The sequence below is a fragment of the Python bivittatus genome, unplaced genomic scaffold (assembly GCF_059951505.1).
Source record: "Python bivittatus isolate LINGU-HERP-01145 unplaced genomic scaffold, Pbiv_v1 ctg000700_np1212, whole genome shotgun sequence".
NCBI classification, from domain to species: Eukaryota; Metazoa; Chordata; class Lepidosauria; order Squamata; family Pythonidae; genus Python; species Python bivittatus.
In genome coordinates this window covers 25,258,497-25,284,837 of record NW_028277098.1, presented here as the reverse complement: position 1 = coordinate 25,284,837, position 26,341 = coordinate 25,258,497, and the positions used below count along the sequence as shown (strand labels likewise).

General features: G+C 40.8%; 1 protein-coding gene across 3 annotated transcripts in view; it reads right to left on the bottom strand.

The window, feature by feature from the left end:
* Positions 1–1,963: 1,963 nt before the first annotated feature.
* The window catches only part of DIPK1A (divergent protein kinase domain 1A), a 35,759-nt gene continuing 11,381 nt past the window's right edge, over positions 1,964–26,341 (bottom strand). For all 3 annotated transcript variants that reach the window (XM_088154515.1, XM_088154513.1, XM_088154514.1), the window contains 4 exons: positions 9,844–9,978; positions 9,318–9,425; positions 7,009–7,185; positions 1,964–5,919 (listed from right to left, as the gene is read on the bottom strand). In XM_088154515.1, coding sequence (XP_088010641.1) covers positions 5,107–5,919; positions 7,009–7,185; positions 9,318–9,425; positions 9,844–9,978 — 1,233 coding nt within the window. In that variant the 3' untranslated portion in view covers positions 1,964–5,106. The remainder of the gene's footprint in view (positions 5,920–7,008; positions 7,186–9,317; positions 9,426–9,843; positions 9,979–26,341) is intronic.

Here is a 26,341-nt window from a genome sequence, read left to right as displayed (position 1 = left end):
CCCATCTACAAAGACTACATGGATAAGCCAGAAGGCTATTTGAAGAATGTTCTGTGGATGGATAAGACCAAAATAGAACTTTTTGGCTTGAATGAAAAGCATTATGTTTGGCGAAAGGCAAACACTGCATTCCAGCATAAGAACCTTATACCATCTGTGAAACATAGTGGTACTAGTATCATGGTTTGTGCCCGCTTTGCTACCCCTGGATCAGGATCACTTATCATCATTGATGGAACTATGAGTTCTGAATTGTATCAGCAAATGTATGTATGCCCCACATTGAATGCCCTCGTTTTCAATACTAATTGGATAATAAAAAACCAATTTTTATAATGCAGTGATCTGCCTCCAACATAAGCTGTAACATCCTTTCCTTTTCTGAAGCAGATCTAACTGAGATGGCTTCTCAAGTGATCACTGTCCACCCATTAAATAAATACAGAAGTTTCCTTTGCAATTCAGGGAACAGTTTTTGCTTCAGATGAGACAGCTAAGGTAGTATGCAGCAAACATTTACAATGCATTCTAAAATATGCATATACAGTACTGGTCATTAAATAGAGGTAACAGAATAGCGTAGTTGCTGTCGTCATCTGTGAGCTATTGGCCATGGACGGTTGACCTTGGTTTTCACTTCCTCAGTGTGATGACAATTTTCTCATGTATAGAATACCCATTATTCATCGAACCACTAAGCTGAATAAGGTTGTTTTAAAGTTTCTGCTTCCATGTATGCCTTATCTCTTTGATGTTTTTCCCGAGAATGGCATGGTATGTTTTAAGAGGGTCAAAGATAAGTTGGAAGCCTTGATAGAGGTAGCTACTTCAATTCAGAACACAATAGCTTGTGTTCAAGCCAAGAAGTGTCTCTACATTGCACATCAGCTAACTTCTACTAAACTGCCTTTTAAAAATGTACTTGTAGATGTGAAATACATTCTCTTTTCCTTTGTGTTGGATGGATGGTATCTGACCAATCTGTAAAAATGTTTGTGTTTGTGTTTGTGTTTGCATATGCACACATATGTATATACATACATATGGGAACTTGGAAATAGGCTTTACACACATACAAGTATATTTTAGTCATAACCAGCAAAACTACAGGTTATTTAGATTTTTTATTACCTGTAGTCTGAATGTGGCTTGTTTTAGGATGGATCATAATTAGGAAAGCATAATCCAATTTGGCAAGAAATAATATGTTGCTTATCTTCAGACAAGATAGGCAACATATGGAATGCAAAAGGTTCCTACCTCTAGGTTCTTCCAGGAATACAAAATTCTGAAGTCCTCTTGGTCATAGAACGGATGGAGAAGTATATGAATCTAAGGTTTGCTACTGATATTCACATTAGTCTAAGTTTTGTTTTGTGTGATGTTTGAATGGAACCTTCAATGGCTCCTGGAATACTGTACATGGCTTATCATTTTACCATTATATACCATTTCCTTAATCCTTTACTGTATTCTATTGACTTTTATACAAAAAATGATTAAATGCAACTGCACCCAAACATATTTCACTAGGGGACAGTAAAGGGCTATCTGCTAGAATAGAGAATCAGACAAACTTATCATCTAAATAGATTTAATCCCAGTTCAGGTTTTCTATTCCTCAATGGTAATTTCTGCTTTGCAGCAATCAACCTTTGACAGAAACGAATCATCAAATCATCGTAAGTATCAATTTTTTGTTACAAGAATATGAAAACTACAAGCAGAAATCAGTGATTTTCACTTACACCAACACAACTCTGTCCACTAAAATTGTCATATTGATTTGTTCCTTGAGTTTGGAGAGGATAAGGCACACATCCACAGCACTCTACTATGTAGTCAAATTGAACCTTGTTCAACTTTAATCCAGAATCAACGAACCCCTTGCCATCTCCAGCATTTTCTGCTAATAATTATCAGAAATGTAGTGTTTTTACCCAACATGTATCACTGCCAGAAAGGGGAAATAATTCCAGTTTATTGTAAACAGTTCATATTTAAAATAAAATCCGGAAGGTGGTATAACAGCAATCAAAATGAAATACAGTACAAACTGCATTGCTAACAAGTGCCATTATTCCAAACTTTCGAATATCCTTTTTCCACTGAGCAATGACTGGAAAATATTGACATTCAGACTTACTTACCATGGATATGATTATTAAGATATAAGAATGTTTACTGGTACCACTATTAAATGCTGTCTCTGTCAATTTAAAAACAAAGTGGACATTGTGCAAGAAAACTGTTAGTAAAAATATTTATACAAGGAAAAAATGTACAAGACCCTAAAGTAAATAATGTCACACATTATACAGGGAACAAAAATTATTTTGCTTTATAAGTGCATGTTTGCTAAATAAAGTTTTGTTGACCTCAAAAATTAAACACTGTATGGAGAACAAGTGAATAGAAACTGTAAATAACTTTTGTCATTTTTTCATCTTATAAATAAAACTGAATTGAGTCAAGAGCTAAAGGTGAGTTAGTGTCAAGAGGAACATGCACAAGTATTTCACAAGAGCTCTGCTGAATAACTATGGTGAACAATGTAATTTAGCTAGGAGCTAAATAAGATTCCAAAGATTAACCATGTGTGATCAAAGTTTCCATTTCTTTCTAGAACTGGGGACTGTGGCCTGTAGTTCTGAGAAACACATAAAATAGAAATGGAAAGTACCACACAATACTGTATTAAAAAAACAAGTCCAAGAAGGAAGGGTGGTGTTAGACACATATACCTTATCACTGTTGTATTTCACTTTGCTGTTTTGTAAGCAATGCTAAAACCAATGTTCATTAGCTTAAGACAAATGCTGCTTTAAAAACTAGCTCATCACATAGTCCTAAAACAAACCTATGCATTCTTACAAAATCAGCTTGAATGTAATATTCTGGTTTCCAAAGTGCACATGGAGAGTTGAATCCACCAAACCGCAGCCGCTTGGTGAGTGAAGGAACAAATATAATTACCTCCCAATAGGAAATCTCCCACTCTACAACTACAATACTGAAATTACTTCAGAACAGACAGACACAGAATTTAACTGTTGGATAGGCTTTCTTTTGGTGAGATTATCCACTATGATTTAATACTTTAATACTAGGTAAAAAAAACCTAGGACTCAATCATTGATTGCATTAAAACTATGAATTTGACAAACTATACAAGTCAGCTTAAAGATCTCTTCAACTTACTTTCAAATGTATAACGCTTTTAATAAATCCGTTCATACAATCCAACTGATTATTGTAGTTTATCGAATTTCTTATCTTTTATATTGCTACTAGTGCATATATGTGTGCAACCTATATATCCTTAAATGCTAGGATGGTATAACAGCTATTTTTAACTAGGAGATTTAGCAAACTTACTAACATTCAATGTATGCATGAGGTAAATGTGTATACAAATGTAAAAATCTAACAAAAAGTTCTGATTCGAAAAACTTCCATTTTAAAACATTTTCAATTGTCACACTGATTTTCTTTAAAAATTACTAATGTGCAAATTCTGCCATGCTAAAATTAGTAGACAACCCCAAAAATATTATTTTAAAAAGAGTAAGTTGAATTACACCATATTAATGATATAATCTAATAGTGATGGGTTCTTCAGACTGATGTTTGTAAAGAAACTTCAGAACTTTAAAAATGAGATTACAGATGTTTTTAAAAGCACCACAATACATTTTTATCATTTTTTGAGGGGAGGCAAGGATACAAAATGAAGGATGCAAGAAGTCAAAAGAACATAAGGAAACTTCTTGTTACACTGTGTAAGATGGTAGCTCTGGAGCAAGAGCAGTTCCCTGGATCTAATCACTCCCTGTATCTAAATGACATCACAGCTCAGGGCCAAAGCTCTTTCCCTTGCACACATTTAGTTCAAAGGAGAAGCCTGTTCAAGTCACCAGGATTTTTTTCATAAAGTTCTTCATGAGCAGTCAGCATTCAGAAGAATGGCAGCTAAGAGTGCTTTAAAACTATAGTCCACATAGCCAACTTCACCCATCCTGCTCCTTTCCTTATTACTTTTCCTTTTGCTAAAACTGCAGGGCAACCAGTAATTTTTCCTTTTGCTAAAAGTGCAGGGCAACCAAACCAGGAAATCTACTACTTGAAATAGTACTTTCCCAGGAAGTAGATGGCTATGTGGGGCTTTGTTAAGAGGAGATATTAATTAATAAATTTATTCAAAAGTGTTACATGGCTACCCATCTTATGTACAATAACCCTGGGCAGCTCACAAAACAGCAGTAAAAATGTAAAAAGGAACAATAAAACCACCATCAAAAAACAACTCCTGGAGCCCCCAAACAAACACCCCTTCATACATCCACATTTGCAGTTGCTGGACTCCAGCCATCGCCTAACACAATATGTGGGGAAAGAGCCAGCTCTTTAAGACCTTCTGGAAGGCTAGAAGAGTGGGGATCTGCCAGATCTTGGGGGGGGGGGGATTTCACCACCATATAAAGCAGCTTGGTTAACTGGAACTGGCTAGTGATGCAGAGGTTCTGGTGTAGCTGTCTTTAGCCATTACTTAGAAATGGGAGTGTGATTGATATTTTTGCACTGTTCTACTTCAAGAATTCTCAGTTTTGATAACTAATATGTCAGGGAAAAGGTTAGGCTAGATTTTTTTACATTTAGGGAGTTGTTCAGTTGGCTGAATACATGTGAATTTACATGCAAATTCTATAGAACAGATTTCCTGGGATTATACCAAGTGCTTTTTCCATATGTATAAATTTGGCTTAAATGTTTAGTAAGTTTCTAAGGAAACACAGTGAATAATAACAACAGAAGGCTCTTCTTATGAAATCTCTAAAGCCAGAGAAGGGTAAGAGGGTAACAGGGAATTTATATTCTTTCCAGCCAGGAGTGTTGTAGCCATATGGCTTCAGTAGTCTGACAGGCATAAATTTTGAGAACATACATAACTCTCCAACTGAGGAAAAAAACCACTCTGGTGACAATGTTTGAAAGAGTGCTGATAAAAGATGAGGATAAATAATGTTTTTAAAAGTATAAGATATGTTTCACAAAAAGTGGTCAGCTCCTACAGCAGCAACTGCATTTTCTTCTGAGACAAAGCACCTAAGAATCATCTGTATGGGATATTTTCTTCCACAATAGAGTTTTCAAGTTATTGAGTATTAAGGAATGTTCCATTTCCATCTGATTGGCTGAAACTTTCAGGGCAATGCATGAGTACAGTTGTTTCTCTAACTCTTCATGTATTTCTAAAGGAGCCCCAAGAAGCAGATAGTCTTTAAGCAACTGGCACACCTTTGCTAAATTTGGCTGAATTATTTCTGTAGTACATTTCATTTTACTTTGGTCACATACAGTTCTACAGTCTGAGCCATATACACAATCCAGGTCAGACTCACAGTGACGATCTTTAATAAGTTCTTTTAAGTTCATTTCTGGCACTATTTTTCTCATATCCAACATTTTTAAGTCATATTTATCATTATAACCCAGATTTTTGGCACTCATATCACACATAAGAAAATTTCCATATGGTCCATGGAAAATGTCTTCCACAAATTCTAGGAGCCCTATAGCAATTTTTGCCTTTCTGGGCCATGATGGAGTAAACCACTGATCCATGCTTCTTCTGAAACCAAAAGGAATGAAAAGTTCTACGATCCATGGAAGGCTTATTCCAAAAAGAGAGGTATATTCAACTTTTTCCATCACATAAAGATCTCCACAAAACCCCAACAATTTGGGAGTGTGTTCTTTATCCTGGAGAATTACCATGAGCAGGAATTCATTTAACTGGAGAAGTGCCCATGCTGATTTTGCTTCTGGCAAGGAAACACGACCATCTTTATTCCCATCAGCCACAGCCAAGATGAGATTAACCAATTCAGGAAGATTTCCCTGCTCTCCCAGTTTTGCCTAGAAAGAAGTCATGTATATATATTCAAATATCATGTGCACTCGGTTCTTTTCTTTTTAAAATTAACTGCTGCTTATTATCAGATGAGTTAAACAGTTTTCAAAAAATTTAACAAAAAGGTATCCCAGGAGTGAGACAACCATGAGCCATTCAGCATGATCCCATTTACTAATATTGAAATTTACCACAGAGGTAAGAGAAAATAAGAGTGTTTAAAGGTAGTTGCTTTACAGAATACCAGTCATGTAACTGTTGAACAAAGTAAGAGTGAGTGTCTCCAGCCTAAAGGTAAGAAGATGAGGAAGATACCGTGTCAGAAAAACTCCATTCCAGCCCCAAGCATCCAGCTTTTATCCTCTGTACTTTCTCTCCTCATAGTAGTTAGCTGCACCAAGTATAGCAGCATCACAAAATTTCTTGTACACTAACATGACTTTGTCTAACCTGTTTGTGGGCATCTCTCCCCTGTTTGGTCTCTGTTCCTAGTAATTTTGGTGATGTTATTTGATTCAAAGACTTAATGGAGCAAAGTCTATTATCCATCAATATTAACACAATTTTCTTCTGCATTCATTCAGCTAATTCCCTAAAATCATATTCTCATAATTTGATAATATTACTTTCAGTCAGGCTTCTAGTATTTTATTTTATTACAGATATATTTGTGAAACTTTTTTCCAATAAGCTGTTTAAAAGTGAAGATCTCTATCCCTTAAAAATGAATTACCAATGGAACTCCTTAGTACCTGTTCTTAATCCAAGACCTAGCTATATGTTAAACAGTTACCTTAGTGTTTTTTAAACACTACAGATAGAGCCTTTAAAAGAATAACAGCAGTAATAGAAAGACCCATAATTGAATTGCAATGGAAGGTTCTTATTTCTAAATCAGGGGAACCAATTTATATCAGGATTATAATGGGGAGGGAGAACTTAAAAGTTCACTTCTTGCAATCCCTATAAAACTATCCAATACAAAGTTTTAATTTTAATCTACTGATCTTGTCACAAATAGTAAGTAATTAAATTATCTATCTAGATCATTATTTTCATCACCACCACAGGCAATGGAGAGATAATATACTTACTTTAAAAAGTCCGTAGACCATCTCCTTGAATTTTTGAACAGTAGTTCCTCTAGTTGGTTTGTCAAACAGAATTGCTTCCTTCCTTGGTTCTAGTTCAGTTCTGAGATCAATATGAGCAATTTCTTCCATCTGGCATTTTATAACACCTTGTAAATTACCCCATTCTCCTAAATACATCTGTACAAAATGTAATAAATTAAGGTTATAGGAGGAAATTATCTTTGACACAAGCGTGCTCTCTCTGTAATGGGTGCCCAATATTTTATTGACTAAATCATTGGCTAAAATGACTTTTTTTTTTCAGTAAGATGACTTGATTATCTGGATAACAAATTTTAAAATGTGTATGCTAATTATACAAATACAGTACTTATAAAAGAACTGGGGTTGATAAGTGCTATCCTAGAAACAGCACTGCCATGTTTTTTCAGGTACAGGATAGACCACTTCTGCTAAACTAATACTTATATGCTATGTATTGTCGAAGGCTTTCACGGCCGGCATAGGATGGCTGGTGTGGCCGTGTTCTGGAAGTTCACAGGTGCTGGCGAAACGTTAGGAAACAAAACTTCCAGAACACGGCCACACAGCCCGGAAGACCCACACCAGCCAACTTATATGCTATGTTTATGTAAAAAGTAGACCTATGCTAATATCCTCTTTAAAAGTATTGAAACAAGGCAGCCTGAAGACAGTGTCATGAACAGGTAAAATGGGAATTTAAAGTTCATAGCATCATTTGAACTACTTTATACAGAAATATTTTAATGCATTTCATTACAGTGATATCAGCTTCTTTACACTGTTTTTACAGTGATAGAAATAAAAGACCATTGGACAAATATAATCTCTATCCAAGATGGTTGTATAGTGATATGACGGTACTTTTAGAACATTAACATCCATCAGTTATGATCAATCACCTTTAACAATACATACATTTTTGCATGATATGTAATGAGGAAAAGCAAAATGTATTAGATAAAGGATATTATGTAATTTTCTGCATTTAGTAACTCATGGCTGGTAAACATTTAAAATTCATACATTGTACATTTTTGACATGTACTTTAAATCACTACTTAATATACTTTTCTCTCACAGCTGATATATAGCACTAATTAATAACAGCAAAGTTAGACATTTCTTGAATGCAGCTTTATTAATAAAACTGCTATAAATTATTTTAGTACAGGTTCTAATTGAAAATCTGATGTTGATCCAGCTTAAAAGTCAGGTGTGACTAAACAGTGAGATTCATTAAAAAAAACCCCACAGCTAGCTGAATTGGGTCCTTACATGCTGTCCTATTTGACAATTCTCCCTAAAGGTCATTTTATCAAGCCTCTTTGTAGGAGATGATGTTGCAAGCCTCAAAATGTTGTGATGAATGCAACCCTTAATATAGTCTGGTAAGCTTTCTAGGCTGGGGGGCTACATTTACTTTAAGTCTTCTGTGTAGGAGACAGGGGCAAATTAATTTGTCATAACATCACTAGGGCAGATGGGGCTGATATTTTCAGCCTTTTAAAAATAATTTGGGTAGTGGGATTTAAAGAATGAAATGGATGACTGAAATCTCTACATGCTTAAGATGTACATTTTTTCTCTTAACCTTCCTTAAAACCTCCTCCAAAGCCAAATATTTCAATCCTTGTACAAGAGGCACTCCTATTCTGTGCTGTTGCTAGCCTTGAATAGGTGCTTTGTCAAATTCTTGGTGCTCTCTAAAAATGATGAGGAAGATAATCTTAGGAGAAGTCAACACAAAAGGCACCTCCTTTTCTTCATAGTCCAGAACCCTACTATGTCTTGCAGGATGAAGGGAAGAAGAGAATTATGGATGCTGGGAAAAAGAAAATCGGGGGAAATATGAGAAGGGAAAACAACAGTGTGGTAGGATATTTTTAAACTTCATGCCTAACATTCTCCCTCCATAACACTATAAAATACTTGATTAAGTCAATTCTTCCATTACCACAAAATGATACCAGCAACATTTCATAGATTCTATAAATAACTAGGCAGAATCAATGTTGGTTTTGGGTTTTTTAACAGTTTTGTTTTCTATGACAGTTACAAACCAATATACTTCAGCATAACTAGAATGTCTATGTTTGCAGCAATATTTAGGTGGGTCCAATTTTAGAAGGCATCAATAACTGCTTGTCTGTAGTTTTGTTTATTTTTAATGCATGAATCCATTCGCATCTATCTTCAATAGAAATGTTGTTTTAAGATAAAGTTACATAGTATTATCATTTCATACTTTTTTTTCTGAAATAAAAAATAAATCAGAGTAATCATACCTGGTTGTTGGGTTGTGTTGACAAACATTTTCTGAAATAAAGTGTTTGTCTTGTACACAGGCTACTACATGCTGATCCATCAATAACCCCACTTTTGTATTTATCACACTGGAAAAATTGAACAAAAAACCTCCATGTGAGAATTGCCACATTTTTTCACTATCAGCAAACTCAGTGATTTTTATCATATACCTTCTTAAAGTCTATATTCACTAGTTCTCTGTTGTATTCCTGCACATATTTCCTAAACAATACATAAACTATTTCTTTCCTCTCCAGTGAACTGGGATTGATAATTTTAATAACTAAACTACATCAAATATTTTTTTCTAATACTGTTTCTCATGACGAAACAAAAACCAAGAACATAAACTATTGCTATGCCTTATTAGACAGGTGCAACAGCAAAAGATATTTAATTGTTTCATATCATTTATCTCATATTTAATTTATAAGTAAATACTAAAGGTGGAAAAGCCAGTTGGGAGTACTAACAAATATTATTTTTTAAAAAAAATATACTTACTATTATTTTCTTGCAGTCATGCCCTCTGCAAAGTTCTGTGTAAGATGAGTACTGAACATAAATAATCCAGCTGCCAATAAATACTCCTAGCCAAGAGAAGAAGAGATATTTCATCCGCATATAAGAGAAGCGAACCTTGAGACAGAGAGAGACAAATGAAAGGGGGAGAGTTTGAGTCATATTTATGATATTTAAGAAAATCTTAGTTCCACTGTGTTAGATATGAAGTATACAGCAATAAAGACTTCTGTTCCCTTCTCCTTTACAATTTTAGAGAGGCAGGAAAAAAATCTAGGGAACTAGACCATTTTCTTTCATTCTGTGATTGACACACAAGCACACATTCATCCCACCCTAAGTCAGTATATATATGTATGAATTATGTACCCAAGCCTTATTCTCATTCTGGTGCTAACCCAACAAGCCTATCTACCCTAGAATATACCAGTCATACCACAGCAAACTCTTTCATGCAGAGATCCAGCTTGTATACCCTCTGCATGTCTTGACTCCCCTTTTTGCAATCCCAGGTTATTCACAGAACAGCAAAATAGAATTTCTCTCTTGCTTCCATCATTATAGATAGGCTCCATTTTCCAACTCACCTGACCCCAGGGCATTCTTCCTTCCCTCAATTAATCCATATTGTCATTTGCCTGACCTCTTCTTTCTATAACTATAATAGACTGAAAATGTGAAATGGAAGAAGGGTCAACACACAAATCCTCTTCTGCAGTTATGAGTAATGTTCAGTATGCCGGACTGCTTCTCCCACTTTCTCCTAGTTTGAGAATGTCCACATTTCTTCATAATATTGCTCTTTTCTAACAACATAATTTGGATTTTATTAGACTTGGACTGGTGACTTTCCATATATTGCTGAAGAACAGCTAATAGCAGCCTCAGCCAGCATGGCCAATGGTAAATAATGCTTGTACTTAAAAATTCAGTAATATCCAAAGGGCAACAGGTATGCCATTTCTGTATATATAAAAATTAGGGATAGTTGGACTGTATGCAGATTTTGAGAAAATATAGCAGTTATCATGCCCTTCTCTTTGTGCCTTTCCCTGGGAAATGTAGTGCAGCATGGCAACTAAGCACATAATCTGCCTAACTGTGTGTGTGTGTGTGTGTGTGTGTGTGTGTGTGTATTACAGAGTCAGGATACAGACTACAGTACATGAGCTCAGACATTATTATCTACTGTAACCCTCCCTAGACTCTCCCATCACTTTTCATACCTGCTTTCTTTCCACAAAGAAGACATGATCACATTACCTTTTAAATTATGCAGATGCAGATCACCTGGAAGTATCATGAGCTACAAGGATTTTGGTTTGCACAATGCAATTATTTTGCTTTATACAGTTAGAATTTTCTGTGGGCTGCTGTAACATTCCTATAATATATAAGGACTGCTTTCATTTCAAGTATTTGCCTGGAAAGCTAGGAGATTAAAAGTTAAGAGAGCCAACCTGTGGTTCTTTTATTTTGAAATCTACCAGGGAGGCAACTAGGAATCTTGCAGAACAGCAAACATCATGCTGTTTTCTGACTCAATCTTTTGGTATCAGAGTTTCAGTATAAAAAAACATCCAAACTAGTCAAGACAATGGAGATCCAATGATAAAACCTGTTTTTTTATTTTTAATAAAAAATAATTCCTAAGAAAATCTTCCTGTCCATCCATAGCACTCAAAGTATAATATATTAATTGATAAATCATGCAGTTACCATCTCTGCTTTCATTAGAGAGAAAGAATATTAGAAATTAAATCAAGGGGGAAAATGTAGTGGTTTTATTCACTGCCTGGCAACTACCTAACATTAGATAGTACTTACCTTACACGAGAATATAGTTTCAAGTGTCTCACAAAAAAAAAAAAAAGTGTAAAATTGTTGACATGTCCACATTTTGGGGCAGAAACATTAAACATAACAAACCAAATAATAATATTACTTTTAAAAAGACTGGTCTTCAGTCAGGTGCTATTAAGACAAAATTTGAAAGGGCAAGCAAAAGCTAAGAGTTTACTAATTGCTTTAAATGTTGATTGCCCAACAAAATACAATTTTACTTTTTGGACAATTGGCTGATTGGCAACTTGAAATGTCAGAGAAAAAAATGATTTATCATTACATGAAAAAGTATTCCTTTTTAATATTTAAAATTTCATTATTATAACAGTTAAACTAGAAAAAAGGAAATGTTTGTTCCATAAAATAGTGAATGCTCTGTGTAAAAGAAAACCAAGAGGAAAAATTTAAAAAACCCAACAACAATGAAAATATATTTTTTATTTTTTTATTTATACATTTATTTGCAACCATAGCTTTTAGCAAAATTAATATAAAATTACAACAATCTGTATCAGTTCAATACATCCCCTCTAACATTAACAACACCATTTGTAAACATCTGCTTTCTTATCTTCCTTGTGGCCATTGCAAACAATGCAACTTGTTTTGTTACATGTTCATCTTGTTTTGTTACATGTTCATTTGTTAACAGAAAATAATTTTTTTCTTCTAAACTAGACTGATTCAGATGGATTAACAAAGGCATGATGAATCTGGCTCTAGGTTCCCAATATAATTTGCAATGTAATAAGTAATGGATCAGATCTTCCACCTGTCCATCTTTCAATGCATAAACGGTGTATAGTTGGTAATCCTGTATATCTTCCATCCAAATAGGCTATTGGCCTTGTTTGAAAGCATAGTTCTGTGAAAGCTTGTCTCAGGGAATGGGATGTAAGAGATTGTAAATAATATGACATTCCTTGTCCATCTTTAAAAGATCGATACCACTTGGTCAACTTAAGTTTACATACATGCTCTCTATCTTGTCTAAAATCTTTAAAAAATAAATAGTCCCTCAATAGTGTATGATAACTTATGTCACTCAACAGTTCCTGATCTAGCAATAACTGAGAGAATAATTTTAGACACAAATTCACCCATCTGTTACTGTTAAATTGTTTGTGGAGGCATTGTATTGCCAAATAAGTATTGGGCATGAGGACTAGTCTCCTATAATATAAGATTATTGCTTTCTTTTCCCTTATATTAATTGACGGAAGGCCCACTTCTAGTCTCAACATTGCTGCTGGTATACATGGGGGTAAGGCTAAGATTGATCTCACAAATTTATTCTGGACCACTTCTAATTCTTCTAGTTTATTGAAACCCCAAATTGAGGCCCCAAACATCAACTGTGAGATTGTTTTCCCCTGGAAGATCTTAAGCACAGGCTGTACTAAGCGTACTCCTCTTGAATAGAAGAAGCAAATGGCTCTCACTGATTTCATGGCTGTTGCTCTTGTTCATGCTATGTGTGTTTTCCATGATAATGTTTCAGTAAACTAGATACCCAAATGATCTCACCTGTTCTATCTCCTTACCATCTAGTGCCCATCTATGTCTCTTTGGTCTTTTAGCAAATACTACCACCTTGGTTTTGGAATAATTTATCTGTAAGTATTCTTTCCTAGAATAAGTGCCAAATTCTGTCAGGATTCTTCACTTTCCAATTAATGTTGTCGACATGAGTACCATACTGTCCCCAGTTGATGGGGCATAAAAAAACTAAGATCATGGCATCTGGACCCATTAATTCCTGGCAAATAGAAGGAGTAGAAATGGAGCAGTAACAGACTTCATTTATTTGGGCACCAAGATCACCGCAGACGGAGACTGCAGCCATGAAATTAAAAGATGCTTGCTCCTTGGGAGGAAAGCTATGGCAAACCTAGATAGCATATTAAAAAGCAGAGACATCACCTTGCCAACAAAGATCCGCATAATCAAAGCTATGGTTTTTCCAGCAGTAATGTATGGCTATGAGAGCTGGACCATAAAGAAGGCTGTTTTTTTTTTTAATCTGCACTCAATCGTGACCGATTCTGCGGCGACTGCCTGGATGAGTCCCTGCAGTTTTCATGGCAAGGTGTTTCGGAAGTGGTTTGCCATTGCCACCTCCCTAGAGCGGAGCCCAGCTGGCAAGCGCAGGAGGCAGGGTTTCCATTGCTTCGCGCCTTTTTTGGGCGTACGCGGCTTCCGCGTTACCAGCAACTGGTCCCGTCTCCCGTGCAAGGCACCGCCAGCGTTTTTCCTCCCACCGGGGTGAGAGTATCCATTTATCTACTCGCAGATGCTTTTGAGCTGCTGGGTTGGCAGAAGCTGGGGATGAGACAGGAGCTCACTCTGCTGCATGGAGCTGGGCTTGAACCACTGAAGTATCGACCATTTCTGGCCAGCAACTTTCAGCGTCATTAAACCACCGCGCCACCGCATCCCCTAAAGAAGGCTGAGTGCCGAAGAATTGATGCCTTTGAACTGTGGTGCTGGAGAAGACTCTTAAGAGTCCCTTGGACTGCTAGGAGGTCAAACCACTCAATCTTAAAGGAAATCAACCCTGACTGCTCATTGGAAGGACTGATAATGAAGCTCAAGCTCAGATACTTTGGTCACCTAATGCAAAGAGAGGATTCTTTGGAAAAGACCCTGATGCTGGGAAAGACTGAAGGCAAAAGGAGAAGGGGATGGCAGAGGATAAGATGGTAGATAGCATCACTGAAGCAATGAGCATGAAACCGAGCAAACTCAGGGAGGCAGTGAAGGACAGGAAGGCCTGGCGCAATATGGTTCATGGGGTCACGAAGAGTCGGACACGACTTAACAACTGAACAACAACAAAAACTACAATGTTGTTTATGTAAAAATTAAAGAGGAAGGGAGCCAGTATAAAACCCTGGCAGACACCTTTTGTGGTTTTAATCTGCTGTTACAGAGCCACTCTGGTTTATCCGTACTTGCATGTAAGTGTCTTCATATAATTTATATATTAGATAAAGTAATCTTCTATCTATATCAGTAGCTAAAAATGTCTCCCATAATTTTCCTCTATTTATTGTATCAAAGGCAGATGATGTCAATAAATAATAAACAATCAATAAACAGGCGTTTTAAGGGGCCATTCATTGATTTGTGAATCAGATGTTGTAAAGTGAAACACTGATCTACAGTACCATGTCCCTTTCTGAAGCCTGCCTGTTCTTCTGCTATAATCTACCTGGTATCCACCCAATCAATCAATCAGTTTAAAAGATACCTTGTATGTAACTTACAACCTATGTCAATGAGGCTTATAGGGTGAAAGTTAGTGGAGTTTGTGGAATCTTCCTTTTTAAATATTGGATTTACTACACTGTTTTTCCAGCCTACAGGAATTTGCCCAGTGGCATTGATATAAGTAAACAAGAAGGTGAACATAAAAGCCCACTAATCAGGGAATGCCTTAAAAATTTCTGGTGGTAACATATCCTCTCCTGGAGCTTTGCCAGCTGCCTACTGTGAAATTATTCTTTTAACTTCTGCAGCAGTTATTGGGGGCCATTTTAATGATGTTTTTAATATACAGTGGGGCAAAAAAGTATTTAGTCAGCCACCAATTGTGCAAGTTCTCCCACTTAAAAAGATGAGAGAGGCCTGTAATTTTCATCATAGGTATACCTCAACTATGAGAGACAAAATGAGAAAAAAAATCCAGAAAATCACATTGTCTGATTTTTAAAGAATTTATTTGCAAATCATGGTGGAAAATAAGTATTTGGTCACCTACAAACAAGCAAGATGTCTGGCTCTCACAGACCTGTAACTACTTCTTTAAGAGGCTCCTCTGTCCTCCACTCGTTACCTGTAGTAATGGCACCTGTTTGACCTTGTTATCAGTATAAAAGACACCTGTCCACAACCTCAAACAGTCACACTCCAAACTCCACTATGGGCAAGACCAAAGAGCTGTTGAAGGACACCAGAAACAAAATTATAGACCTGCACCAGGCTGGGAAGACTGAATCTGCAATAGGCAAGTAGCTTGGTGTGAAGAAATCAACTGTGGGAGCAATAATTAGAAAATGGAAGACATACTGTACAAGACCACTGATAATCTCCCTTGATCTGGGGCTCCACGCAAGATCTCACCCTGTGGGGTCAAAATGATCACAAGAATGGTGAGCAAAAATCCCAGAACCACATGGGGGGACCTAGTGAATGACCTGCAGAGAGCTGGGACCAAAGTAACAAAGGCTACCATCAGTAACACACTACGCCGCCAGGGACTCAAATCCTGCAGTGCCAGATGTGTCCCCCTGCTTAAGCCAGTACATGTCCGGGCCCATCTGAAGTTTGCTAGAGAGCATCTGGATGATCCAGAAGAGGATTGGGAGAATGTCATATGGTCAGAGGAAACCAAAGTAGAACGTTTTGGTCTAAACTCAACTTGTCGTGTTTGGAGGAGAGAGAATGCTGAGTTGCATCTAAAGAACACCACACCTACTGTGAAGCATGGGGGTGGAAACATCATGCTTTGGGGCTGTTTTTCTGCAAAGGGACCAGGACGACTGATCCGTGTAAAGGAAAGAATGAATGGGGCCATGTATTGTGAGATTTTGAGTGAACACCTCCTTCCATCAGCAAGGGCACTGAAGATGAAACGTGGCTGGGTCTTTCAGCATGACAATGATCCCAAACACACCGCCCGGGCAACGAAGGAGTGGCTTGGTAAGAAGCATTTCAAGGTCCTGGACTGGCCTAGCCAGTCTCCAGATCTCAACCCCATGGAAAACCTTTGGAGGGAGTTGAAAGTCCATGTTGCCCAGCGGCAGCCCCAAAACATCACTGCTCTAGAGGAGATCTGCATGGAGGAATGGGCCAAAATACCAGCAACAGTGTGTGAAAACCTTGTGAAGACTTACAGAAAATGTTTGACCTCTGTCATTGCCAACAAAGGATATATAACAAAGTATTGAGATGAACTTTTGATATTGACCAAATACTTATTTTCCACCATGATTTGCAAATAAATTCTTTAAAAATCAGACAATGTGATTTTCTGGATTCCTCCCCCCCCCATTTTGTCTCTCATAGTTGAGGTATACCTATGATGAAAATTACAGGCCTCTCTCATCTTTTTAAGTGGGAGAACTTGCACAATTGGTGGCTGACTAAATACTTTTTTGCCCCACTGTATCTGTACCCTTTAACTATTGGTTTGATATTTAAAATTTGGTTTGGAAAATTTGGAATGAAACAAACACAATGTGCGTTAACTGCAGACTGTCAGCTTTAATTTGAGGGTATGTACATCCAACTCAGGTGAATGGTGTAGGAATTACAACAGTTTGCATATGTGCCTCCCACTTGTTAAGGGACCAAAAGTAATGGGACAGAATAATAATCATACATCAAACTTTCCCTTTTTAATACTTGGTTGCAAATCCGTTGCAGTCAATCACAGCCTGAAGTCTGGAACGCATAGACATCACCAGACGCTGGTGATGCTCTGCCAGGCCTCTACTGCAACTGTCTTCAGTTCCTGCTTGTTCTTGGGGCATTTTACCTTCAGTTTTGTCTTCAGCAAGTGAAATGATGCTCAATGGGATTCAGGTCAGGTGATTGACTTGGCCATTGCATAACATTCCACTTCTGTCCCTTCAAAAACTCTTTGGTTGCTTTTGCAGTATGCTTTGGGTCATTGTCTATCTGTACTGTGAAGTGCCGTCCAATGAGTTCTGCAGCATTTGGCTGAATGTGAGCAGATAATATTGCCCGAAACACTGCAGAATTCATCCTGCTGCTTTTGTCAGCAGTCACATCATCAATAAATACAAGAGTACCAGTTCCATTGGCAGCCATACATGCCCACGCCATGACACTACCACCACCATGCTTCACTGATGAGGTGGTATGCTTAGGATCATGAGCAGTTCCTTTCCTTCTCCATACTCTTCTCTTCCCATCACTCTGGTACAAGTTGATCTTGGTCTCATCTGTCCATAGGATGTTGTTCCAGAACTGTGAAGGCTTTTTTAGATGTCGTTTGGCAAACTCTAATCTGGCCTTCCTGTTTTTGAGGCTCACCAATGGTTTACATCTTGTGGTGAACCCTCTGTATTCACTCTGGTGAAGTCTTCTTTTGATTGTTGACTTTGACACACATACACCTACCTCCTGGAGAGTGTTCTTGATCTAGCCAACTGTTGTGAAGGGTGTTTTCTTCACCAGGGAACAAATTCTTCGGTCATCCACCACAGTTGTTTTCCGTTGTCTCCCGGGTCTTTTGGTGTTGCTGAGCTCACCGGTGCGTTCCTTCTTTTTGAGAATGTTCCAAACAGTTGTTTTGGCCACGCCTAATGTTCTTGCTATCTCTCTGATGGGTTTGTTTTGTTTCTTCAGCCTAATGATGGCTTGCTTCACTGATAGTGACAGCTCTTTGGATCTCATCTTGAGAGTTGACAGCAACAGATTCCACATGCAAATAGCACACTTGAAATGAACTCTGGGCCTTTTATCTGCACATTGTACTTGGGGTACTGAGGGGATATCACACACCTGGCCATGGAACAGCTGAGAAGCCAATTGTCCCATTACTTTTGGTCCCTTAACAAGTGGGAGGCACATATGCAAACTGTTGTAATTCCTACACCGTTCACCTGAGTTGGATGTACATACCCTCAAATTAAAGCTGACAGTCTGCAATTAAGGCACATTGTGTTTGTTTCATTCCAAATCCATTGTGGTGGTGTATAGAGCCAAAGATGTTAGAATTGTGTCGATGTCCCAATATTTCTGGACCTGACTGTACATACACAGCAATTCAGTTTTTGAACAACAAATTAATCTTTGCCCTCATAGAACTATATTGATCAGTCTTTCCACTGCACTGATAAAGAGCCAAAGGCTGAAAATAAGCACATATCTTCAATCCAGTATTTTAAGTATGGAGCAGTAGCTTCCTTCCAACAAAGCAAAACCATCTTCTAGGCTATGCTCCAAGCTCCATAAATCTAAAGTTCTTCATAAATTAATATATTTCAAGTTGCCAGCATGTAATTCAACTTCATATTAACATATTTGAATTTTTTAAAAATAATATTAACAGTGGTTTGAATATCAGCCCAAAACAAAGCTATTACAAAGTAAGCTCAGATTATACAGATCAAAGTCCTCTCAAATATATTACACCAACATTTGCTGAGGTGTCTAATAAAGATGAAAAAATTATTTTTGATGAATTAGTCTCAACTTAAGATCATAAGAGACATGTTTAACATTCTTGAAAACACAAGGCCAATGATATATTAAACTAGAATATTCCCACACTTTATTCTAAAACTCTTGCAATTTTCCAATATTTATTTTAGAAATACTTTTCAGTTTATAAAAATACTGCAGGATCAAATTCTTCCAAACCATTTCCCAATAAATGGGTATTTTTTAAATTGTAAAAATGTATTGTAAAAGTATTCTGGTAAAAAAAACCCCAATAATTTAAACGAACAAATAAATAACAAATCTAAAGTTTATAATAATAATATCAGATAATGGACCATGTTGAGAGCCAGTTATGGTGTAGTGGTTAAGGTATCAGGCTAGAAACCAGAAGATTGTGAGTTCCAGTCCTGCCTTAGCACAAAGCCAGCTGGGTGATCTTGGACCAGTCACCTTCCCTCAGCCCTAGGAAGCAAGCAATGGCAAACCATTTCATTATATATATTTTAACCATTAAAATATAGCCTTATTCTGAAGTAAATCAAATTATATTAATGCTCCATTCTTTTTCAGAATGGAGTACAAAATATTGGATATTTATCTGTTCTTAAAAGCACACAATGAAAAAAATAGATTGATTTGTCAAGGATTGCTTAGTATCAGCTTCACAGTCACACTGGAGATTTTGATCCATACCTTCTCCAATTAACTTCTACAGGTAGTCCTTGCTTAATGACCACAATTGGGACCGGAATCTCAATCATTGAGTGAAGCAGTCATTAAGCGAGATGCCCAATGACTGCTTTGCTCAACAATTGCAATCCAGGCACTCCTGGTTGCAGTCATTAAGTGAACACCTGGGTCATTAAGCAGACAGAGCAATACAGCTGCCCGCAGAAGGATCTCAGTTACTCCTGTCCCCTCCACTTGCAACCTTCCCTGCTGGCTTCCCCACTGACTTTCTGGGGAAGCTGGCAGAGAAGATTGCAAATGGTGATCACATAATCGTGGGGCACTTGGCAACCAGTTGTAAATGCAAGCTTGTTGCCAAGTACCTGGAATGTGGCCATGTGAAGGTCGGAGGGTGGCGGCGCGATGTTTAGGATGGCTGGAAGTGCTTTACAGGCCGTAAAGCACGCTTTATCATAACTTCAAACTGTTGTTAAACGAACAGTCATGAAGTGAGGACCTTCTGTACCACAAAGCTAAGTAATGGAGAAGACAAAGTACAAATGTGTTAAGTAAATTTAACACAGTCATTTTTAATTAGATATACTTCTCAGTTTAAGTAGTTTCTCAGGCTTAGAAGTAACACAAAGGATCAGGCTTATTTGTATCACAAAGCCAAAATAGCTAAACCATTCTCTATCTAGAAAGCAACAATTAGAAAGAGATTCTTCTCTAGAATTGTTTGTTCATAGCTAATAAGAAATGTCATGTTCTATACACTTGATTTTCTATGCACTGCTTATTAACAAAAAGATAACGAACTTGTATAGTAAATCAAAATAGTTTTTCATAAAAGATTAGCAAAGTACTTAGGTTATTACTGTACTACAGCAAGGACCATTTAGAGAAGAAAGGATTCCATTTCCAAAAACAGCCTGCTGGTAACTCATATTATTACAAAGGTTGCTTACTTCACATTCTTCTTTTACCTCTATATAGATATAAAGGTAAATATAGACTAATTATATCCAATAAATAAGAATTTCATTACTAAGTTATTTTCTCCCCACTTCATCAACAAACAGGTAGTATTACAAATGGGATTACACTAACCATATTTTGTTGTTTTAAGGAAGAGAGAGATATTACAGACACCATCAATTTGAGGTTACTCCTGGTAACTTACATGACTAAAACCATGCAGTTTTCTTTACAACAGTACAAAAGTAGTTTGCCATTGCCCCCTTCTCCTTTTTCCATTTCAACCCAGCCTGTAACCCTGGAATTTTTGGATCATCTTTCATCCAGGTACTAATCAGGCTTGACCATGCTTACTTTCCATGCTCAGGCAAAGTTGCGCAACTGCAGCCATCTACAAACAATACTATTAGGAGTCTAATTCAAGGAGGCGCAGCATTGAAGTACTTAAAGAAAGACCTGGTTTTCTCTTACCCTTGAGATATAATAGTTCAAAATCAAGCACCACTAAAGAGATGATTCAGTACTAAGTAAATGTATAGTTTTTGTTCCTAATCTGTGCATGATCTGTGAAGAGAGAAATTCAGTTCCCTTTTTTTTTTTGGTGCCTTCAAGTCAATTTTTTGACTCCTGGCAACTACATGGACTTGCAGTTTTCTTGGCAAGATTTTTCAGAAGTGGTTTGCCATTGCCTCCTTCCTAGGGCTGAGAGAAAGTGACTGGTCCAAGGTCCAGCAACTTCCTGCCTAAGAAAGTCTCCAGGGTTCTAGCCTGATCCCTTAACCACACCAAACTGGCTTTCTCCCTTTCATATTACAAATCTATAAAATGTACTGTCCATAATCCATGATAAATTAACTGGAGTGTTCACTTCTCACATATCAGGAAGAGATCGCAATCTGGTACATGTCAAGGTATTTGTCATTTTCTTCCTCTTGCAGTGAGAGTGAACCAATTGCATTATTTTCCATTAAAGAAAGTAAGAAAGAAAATGAGCACTCTTTTGGCCACAGATTGAATGTTCTATCTCCCTGTCTACACAATTACTATGATTTATAGCTTCATCTATATCCATACACACATCGCAACTCTCTTTTGGCTGTTTATTAGTATGGACTGCTTATACCTTTTTGACAGATTTGGAAGAAGAGAAACATTTCTTCTTGTATTCTAAAAATATTGTTTTAAATAAGAGACAAAATTATTTCTAATACTTGAAAGATTATGGCTGAATTAAACAGTGTGTTCAGACTCTTACAATGATTCCTCCATTTCCATAAGCAATTATAAAGAGCAAAACAAAATTGCTATATTTAGTCTATTGCTCCAGAATACATACTATTTTCTCTGCTTAGATCAAGGGTTCTCAAACTATGGCCTGTAGGCCGGATACAGCCCACCAGGGTCATTTATCCGGCCCGCCTGCCTGATTGGCTGCTGCTGCTGTCTGTCAGAAGCGGAAGTGTCAGGGCTGTGTCGGGAGCTGCAGGCGATGCACGAGGAGGGAGATCGCAGAGCCAGACTATTCTACATGACAGGTATGCCGGGTCTAGCGGCTCTCCTCCTCTCCTCATACTCCGCGGGAAGGACCCTCATGTTTTTTTCAAACTATAGTCCGGCCCCCAAACATTCTGAGGGACCGTGAACTGCCCCCCTGTTTAAAAAGTTTGAGGCCCCCTGGCTTAGATCATTCAAAGTTACTTTTTTTTCCTAGGGAAAAGTACCTTAAAACAAAAGTGACCATAAAGAGATTGGAAACATAGTTTTCAATTCAACCTTTTCCTTTATTAGTCTTCAATTGACACTTCATAGAATGTCAGAACAGCACAGCCTCTAAAAACACAAGCAGTATTTCCATCTGATTGGGTTGGTAGTTTGGGGGTTCAAGAAGACCAAGCATCTTCTTCTCCACCAGTTCCTGCTTGTATTTTTAAAGATCAGTTCGTCAGCTGCAGTGGCATATAAACTGAAGGCTGTCTCCTATAGCTTTTTGTAGATAATCGTTTTCGATGGTTCAAAATCTAGCCTTCCTTATATAAAAATGGGAAATATAGCAATGTAACGGTTCAATTACCTTGCTGAGCTTTTTCCTGGGCTCTGGCTCTTCTATATTCTCCTTCCTTGAGGTGTGCTAGCCTGACCAACTCCCCCAAATCCCAACTCTCTTTACTTTGGTTTGTTTTGTCAGGTTCGGTCAGCACGAGGTTTCAGGGAAGCACGGGGCTGCAGGGAAGCTCGCAACCAGACCACGCGGAATCCACCGGCGGTAGCTAGCGGGGAAAAGAGGAACCGAAAGCGCCGCTAATTAACGAGCCACCTGCGGCCAGCTAAACAGGAAAACCGCAGCGGAAGCTTTTAATTACGAACTGATAACGGCGCGAGCAAGCAAGGAACGGGGCCGCAGGGCAGCGAAACAAGATCGCAACGCAGCACAGAACCTGCGGTCTGCACGTAGCAGGGAGGGGCCAACCCAGCCGGAGGGGGACTGGCAATCAAGGACAATGGACTCTGACCGACCCTGCCATCATGAACGATCAGGGGGGACATTGGGTGGCCTAATAGCCTACAGCCGCAACGCGATCACGAGGCGGGAAAAAGCGCGGGAAGGGGGAATATAACAAGTGATGCAATTGTACCAAGCCAGTCCTGGCTTTGCTTGTGACTACTACGTTACGCATGAGTAAACCTTCTTTGTGAACCACACGTGTCACGAGAGTTTCTCTGTCGAACGGGGCAAATCTCACATAAAGCCAGGACTCACCGTCAGCGCTACCCGGTACCACCGAGGAGCGTTTTCTTTCTCAATACAGGCATGACCAGCGACGAGGAATCCGTGGGTCAGCTGGAGCGCGAGGGATCCAGGCTCGCGGAAGGGCGGTCGGAGCCGCCCGGGAGCGACGGGGCAGCGGCCAGGGCCGGGCGCACTCCATCCGAGCGGTGGTCGATGGGCGTGAATCAAGGACCAGACGATTCGGGCGTTACGATGACCCGGGGTTCGGGGTTCCGGAACCGTGAGTGGAGCGAGAAATTCGCCCGACTAGAGGAGAGAGTCAAGCGACGCCTAGACGCCGTGGAGGCGATGCTCCAGACCCTACTACAGAGAGTGGCCACCGGCGGTGAACGAGGAGGCGAGCGACAGGGGGGCGGTCCGACACCCCCGCCGGCACCACCCACGGCGCCCCGGTCGGAGGACCAACGGGCGGCAGACGCCCTGAGACTTCGAGGTATCACTGGGAAGTTCTCAGGGGACCCCAAACAGCTGCCGCACTTTCTGACGCACGTCAGGGGGTTCATGCAGAGGGGTGGTCACCTATTCGCTAGAGACGAGGACAGGGTATCCTACGTGGCCGAGCTGCTAGATGGCCAAGCCGCCAGCTGGGTGATCGGGCTGTACGATGCCAACGCGGCGGAACTACGGAGTTTCCCGGACTTCATGCAGGCGCTCCGGGACAGATTCGAGGACACATTGAGCGCCAAGCGGGCGGAGGACGACATCCTACAATTCAGGCAGCGGGGCAAATCGGTATCGGAATATGCCCTGGAGTTCCGGAGGTTGGCCGAGAAGCTCGCGGACTGGCCGGAGTCCCTGAAGGTGAAGTATTTTAAGAGGGGACTCAACCCAGAGATCCTGGAACGGGCACTGGGCGGGACGACCCGGCCACAGTGAAGGATTGGATCTGGCTGGCCGGAACGGCGGAATCGGCGTGGCGGCAGATCCAACAGAGCACAAGACGACGGGACCAGACGAGGGACCGGCCGAGGGAGAGGACCCCGAGGAGAGACGGAGCGGTCGACGGCAGTCCACCGGGAGGCGAGAGGCGACCAGAGCCCCGAATCTGTGTTTCCGATGCGGAGGCAGAGGCCACCGAGCGGCGCAGTGCCCGACGGAGCGGGAAGGCGCCCCACCACGGCCCGAGGTCAAAACCCCGCGTGCGAACGGGAAAAGGACCGGTGACCGACCGCGGAAGGGGGCAGTGGCGGCGGTGACCGAGAAAGGACGCGGGGGGTGGTCGACCCCGGAGACAGCATCCTCCGGAGAGGACTCGGAGCCGGCGGGAAACGAGGCGCGCTCGCACTGAACGGCGTCCCAGTGCGAGCAGGGGAGTCGAGGCGCGCGGACCCAATAGGAGACGAGGACTGCCCACCGTTCCGGGTGAGGATACACGTCCGGGGTGAGATCCGGAGGGGAGGCGCAGCTACGGGCGCTACTGGACTCGGGCTGCACCCACTGCTTGATGCACCCAGCGGTGGTCTCGGGGCTCGGGCTACAGCTGAGGCGCCTCCGGGAGCCCATTTCATTCAGCCAGTTAGATGGCACGCTGGCAGGGGGGGGGCCAGCTCAGTATTACACCGAGCCGGTCCAGATGACGATCGGGAGTCACCGGGAAGAACTGAGGTTCGTGGTGGTCCCGGTGGCCGACTACGCGGTGGTACTCGGCTTGGCGTGGCTGCGGCGGCGGAACCCACGAGTCGACTGGACGGCGGAGGCAGTGCGGTTCGGGGTCGACAGACCGGCGAGGGGCGAGAGCAGAGGGGACCGAGCCGTGGAGACGGAGGCAGCCGCAACCACCGGCGGACAAGCGGAGGGTCCGGGACACCGGGAGACGGGGCGAGAGCAGATGGGGCCCGAGACCCGGGCGGCAACAGCAACAGCAGCAGCAGCAGCGCCGGGACCCCGGAGACCCGCCACGATCCCGAGGCGAGGGGAGGCAGCGGCGACTGGCGAGGCAACCGCAAAGCGAGGGGCCGGACCCGGGAACCCCCGACGGGCGGCGGAATCCCGAGGCAGTATCGAGACCTGGCGGCAGCGTTCGGGAGAAGGAGTCTGACCAGCTCCCACCACACCGGCCCAGTGATTGCGCCATCGAGCTAGAGCCAGGAGCGACCCTGCCTAAGCAAAAATGTACTCCCTGTCGAGGAGGGAGATGGGAGCCCTGCGCGAGTTCATAGACAAGAACCTAGCACGGGGATTCATCCAACCCGCGAAGTCACCATTAGCGGCCCCGGTGTTATTCCGGGAGAAGAAGGACGGCTCGCTCCGTATGTGCGTAGACTACCGGGGGCTGAACGCAATCAGCACGGAGTACAAATACCCCCTCCCCTGATGAAGGACTTGATGTCGCATCTGTCGAAGGGGAGGGTGTTCACAAAACTGGACTTGCGCGAAGCCTACTTCAGAGTTAGGATCCGCGCAAAAGATGAGTGGAAGACGGCGTTCAACACCCCGCTCGGAAGCTACCAGTTTTCCGTGATGCCGTTCGGATTAAAAGGGGCCCCGGGGGTATTTATGCAGCTAATTAATGAGGTGCTGCACGACCTACTCTACCGGGGCGTCCTGGTCTACCTGGACGACATCCTCATCTACACCGAGACCCTGGCGGAGCACGTGAGCCTGGTGCGCACGGTGCTCCAGAGACTGCTGAAGGCACAGCTGTACGCAAAGCTCTCGAAATGCGAGTTCCATCGAGAGCAACTAGACTACCTCGGCTACCGAATATCCAGCCGGGGAATTGAGATGGACCCGGCGAAAGTAAGGGATGTCCTGGGCTGGGAAGCGCCGCGAACCCGGAGGCAACTCCAAAGCTTCCTAGGGTTTGCGAACTTCTATCGTCAGTTCATCCCGAACTTCGCCCAAATCGCCCTTCCCCTAACCGACCTGCTAAAAACCAAGGGCACTGGGAAACCCCCCAAGCCCAGCATGGAACTCGCGTGGACTGCAGAATGCCAGGGGGCGTTTGAGGAACTAAAACAGCGGTTCACCGCGGAGCCGATCCTGCGCCATCCCGACCCAGAC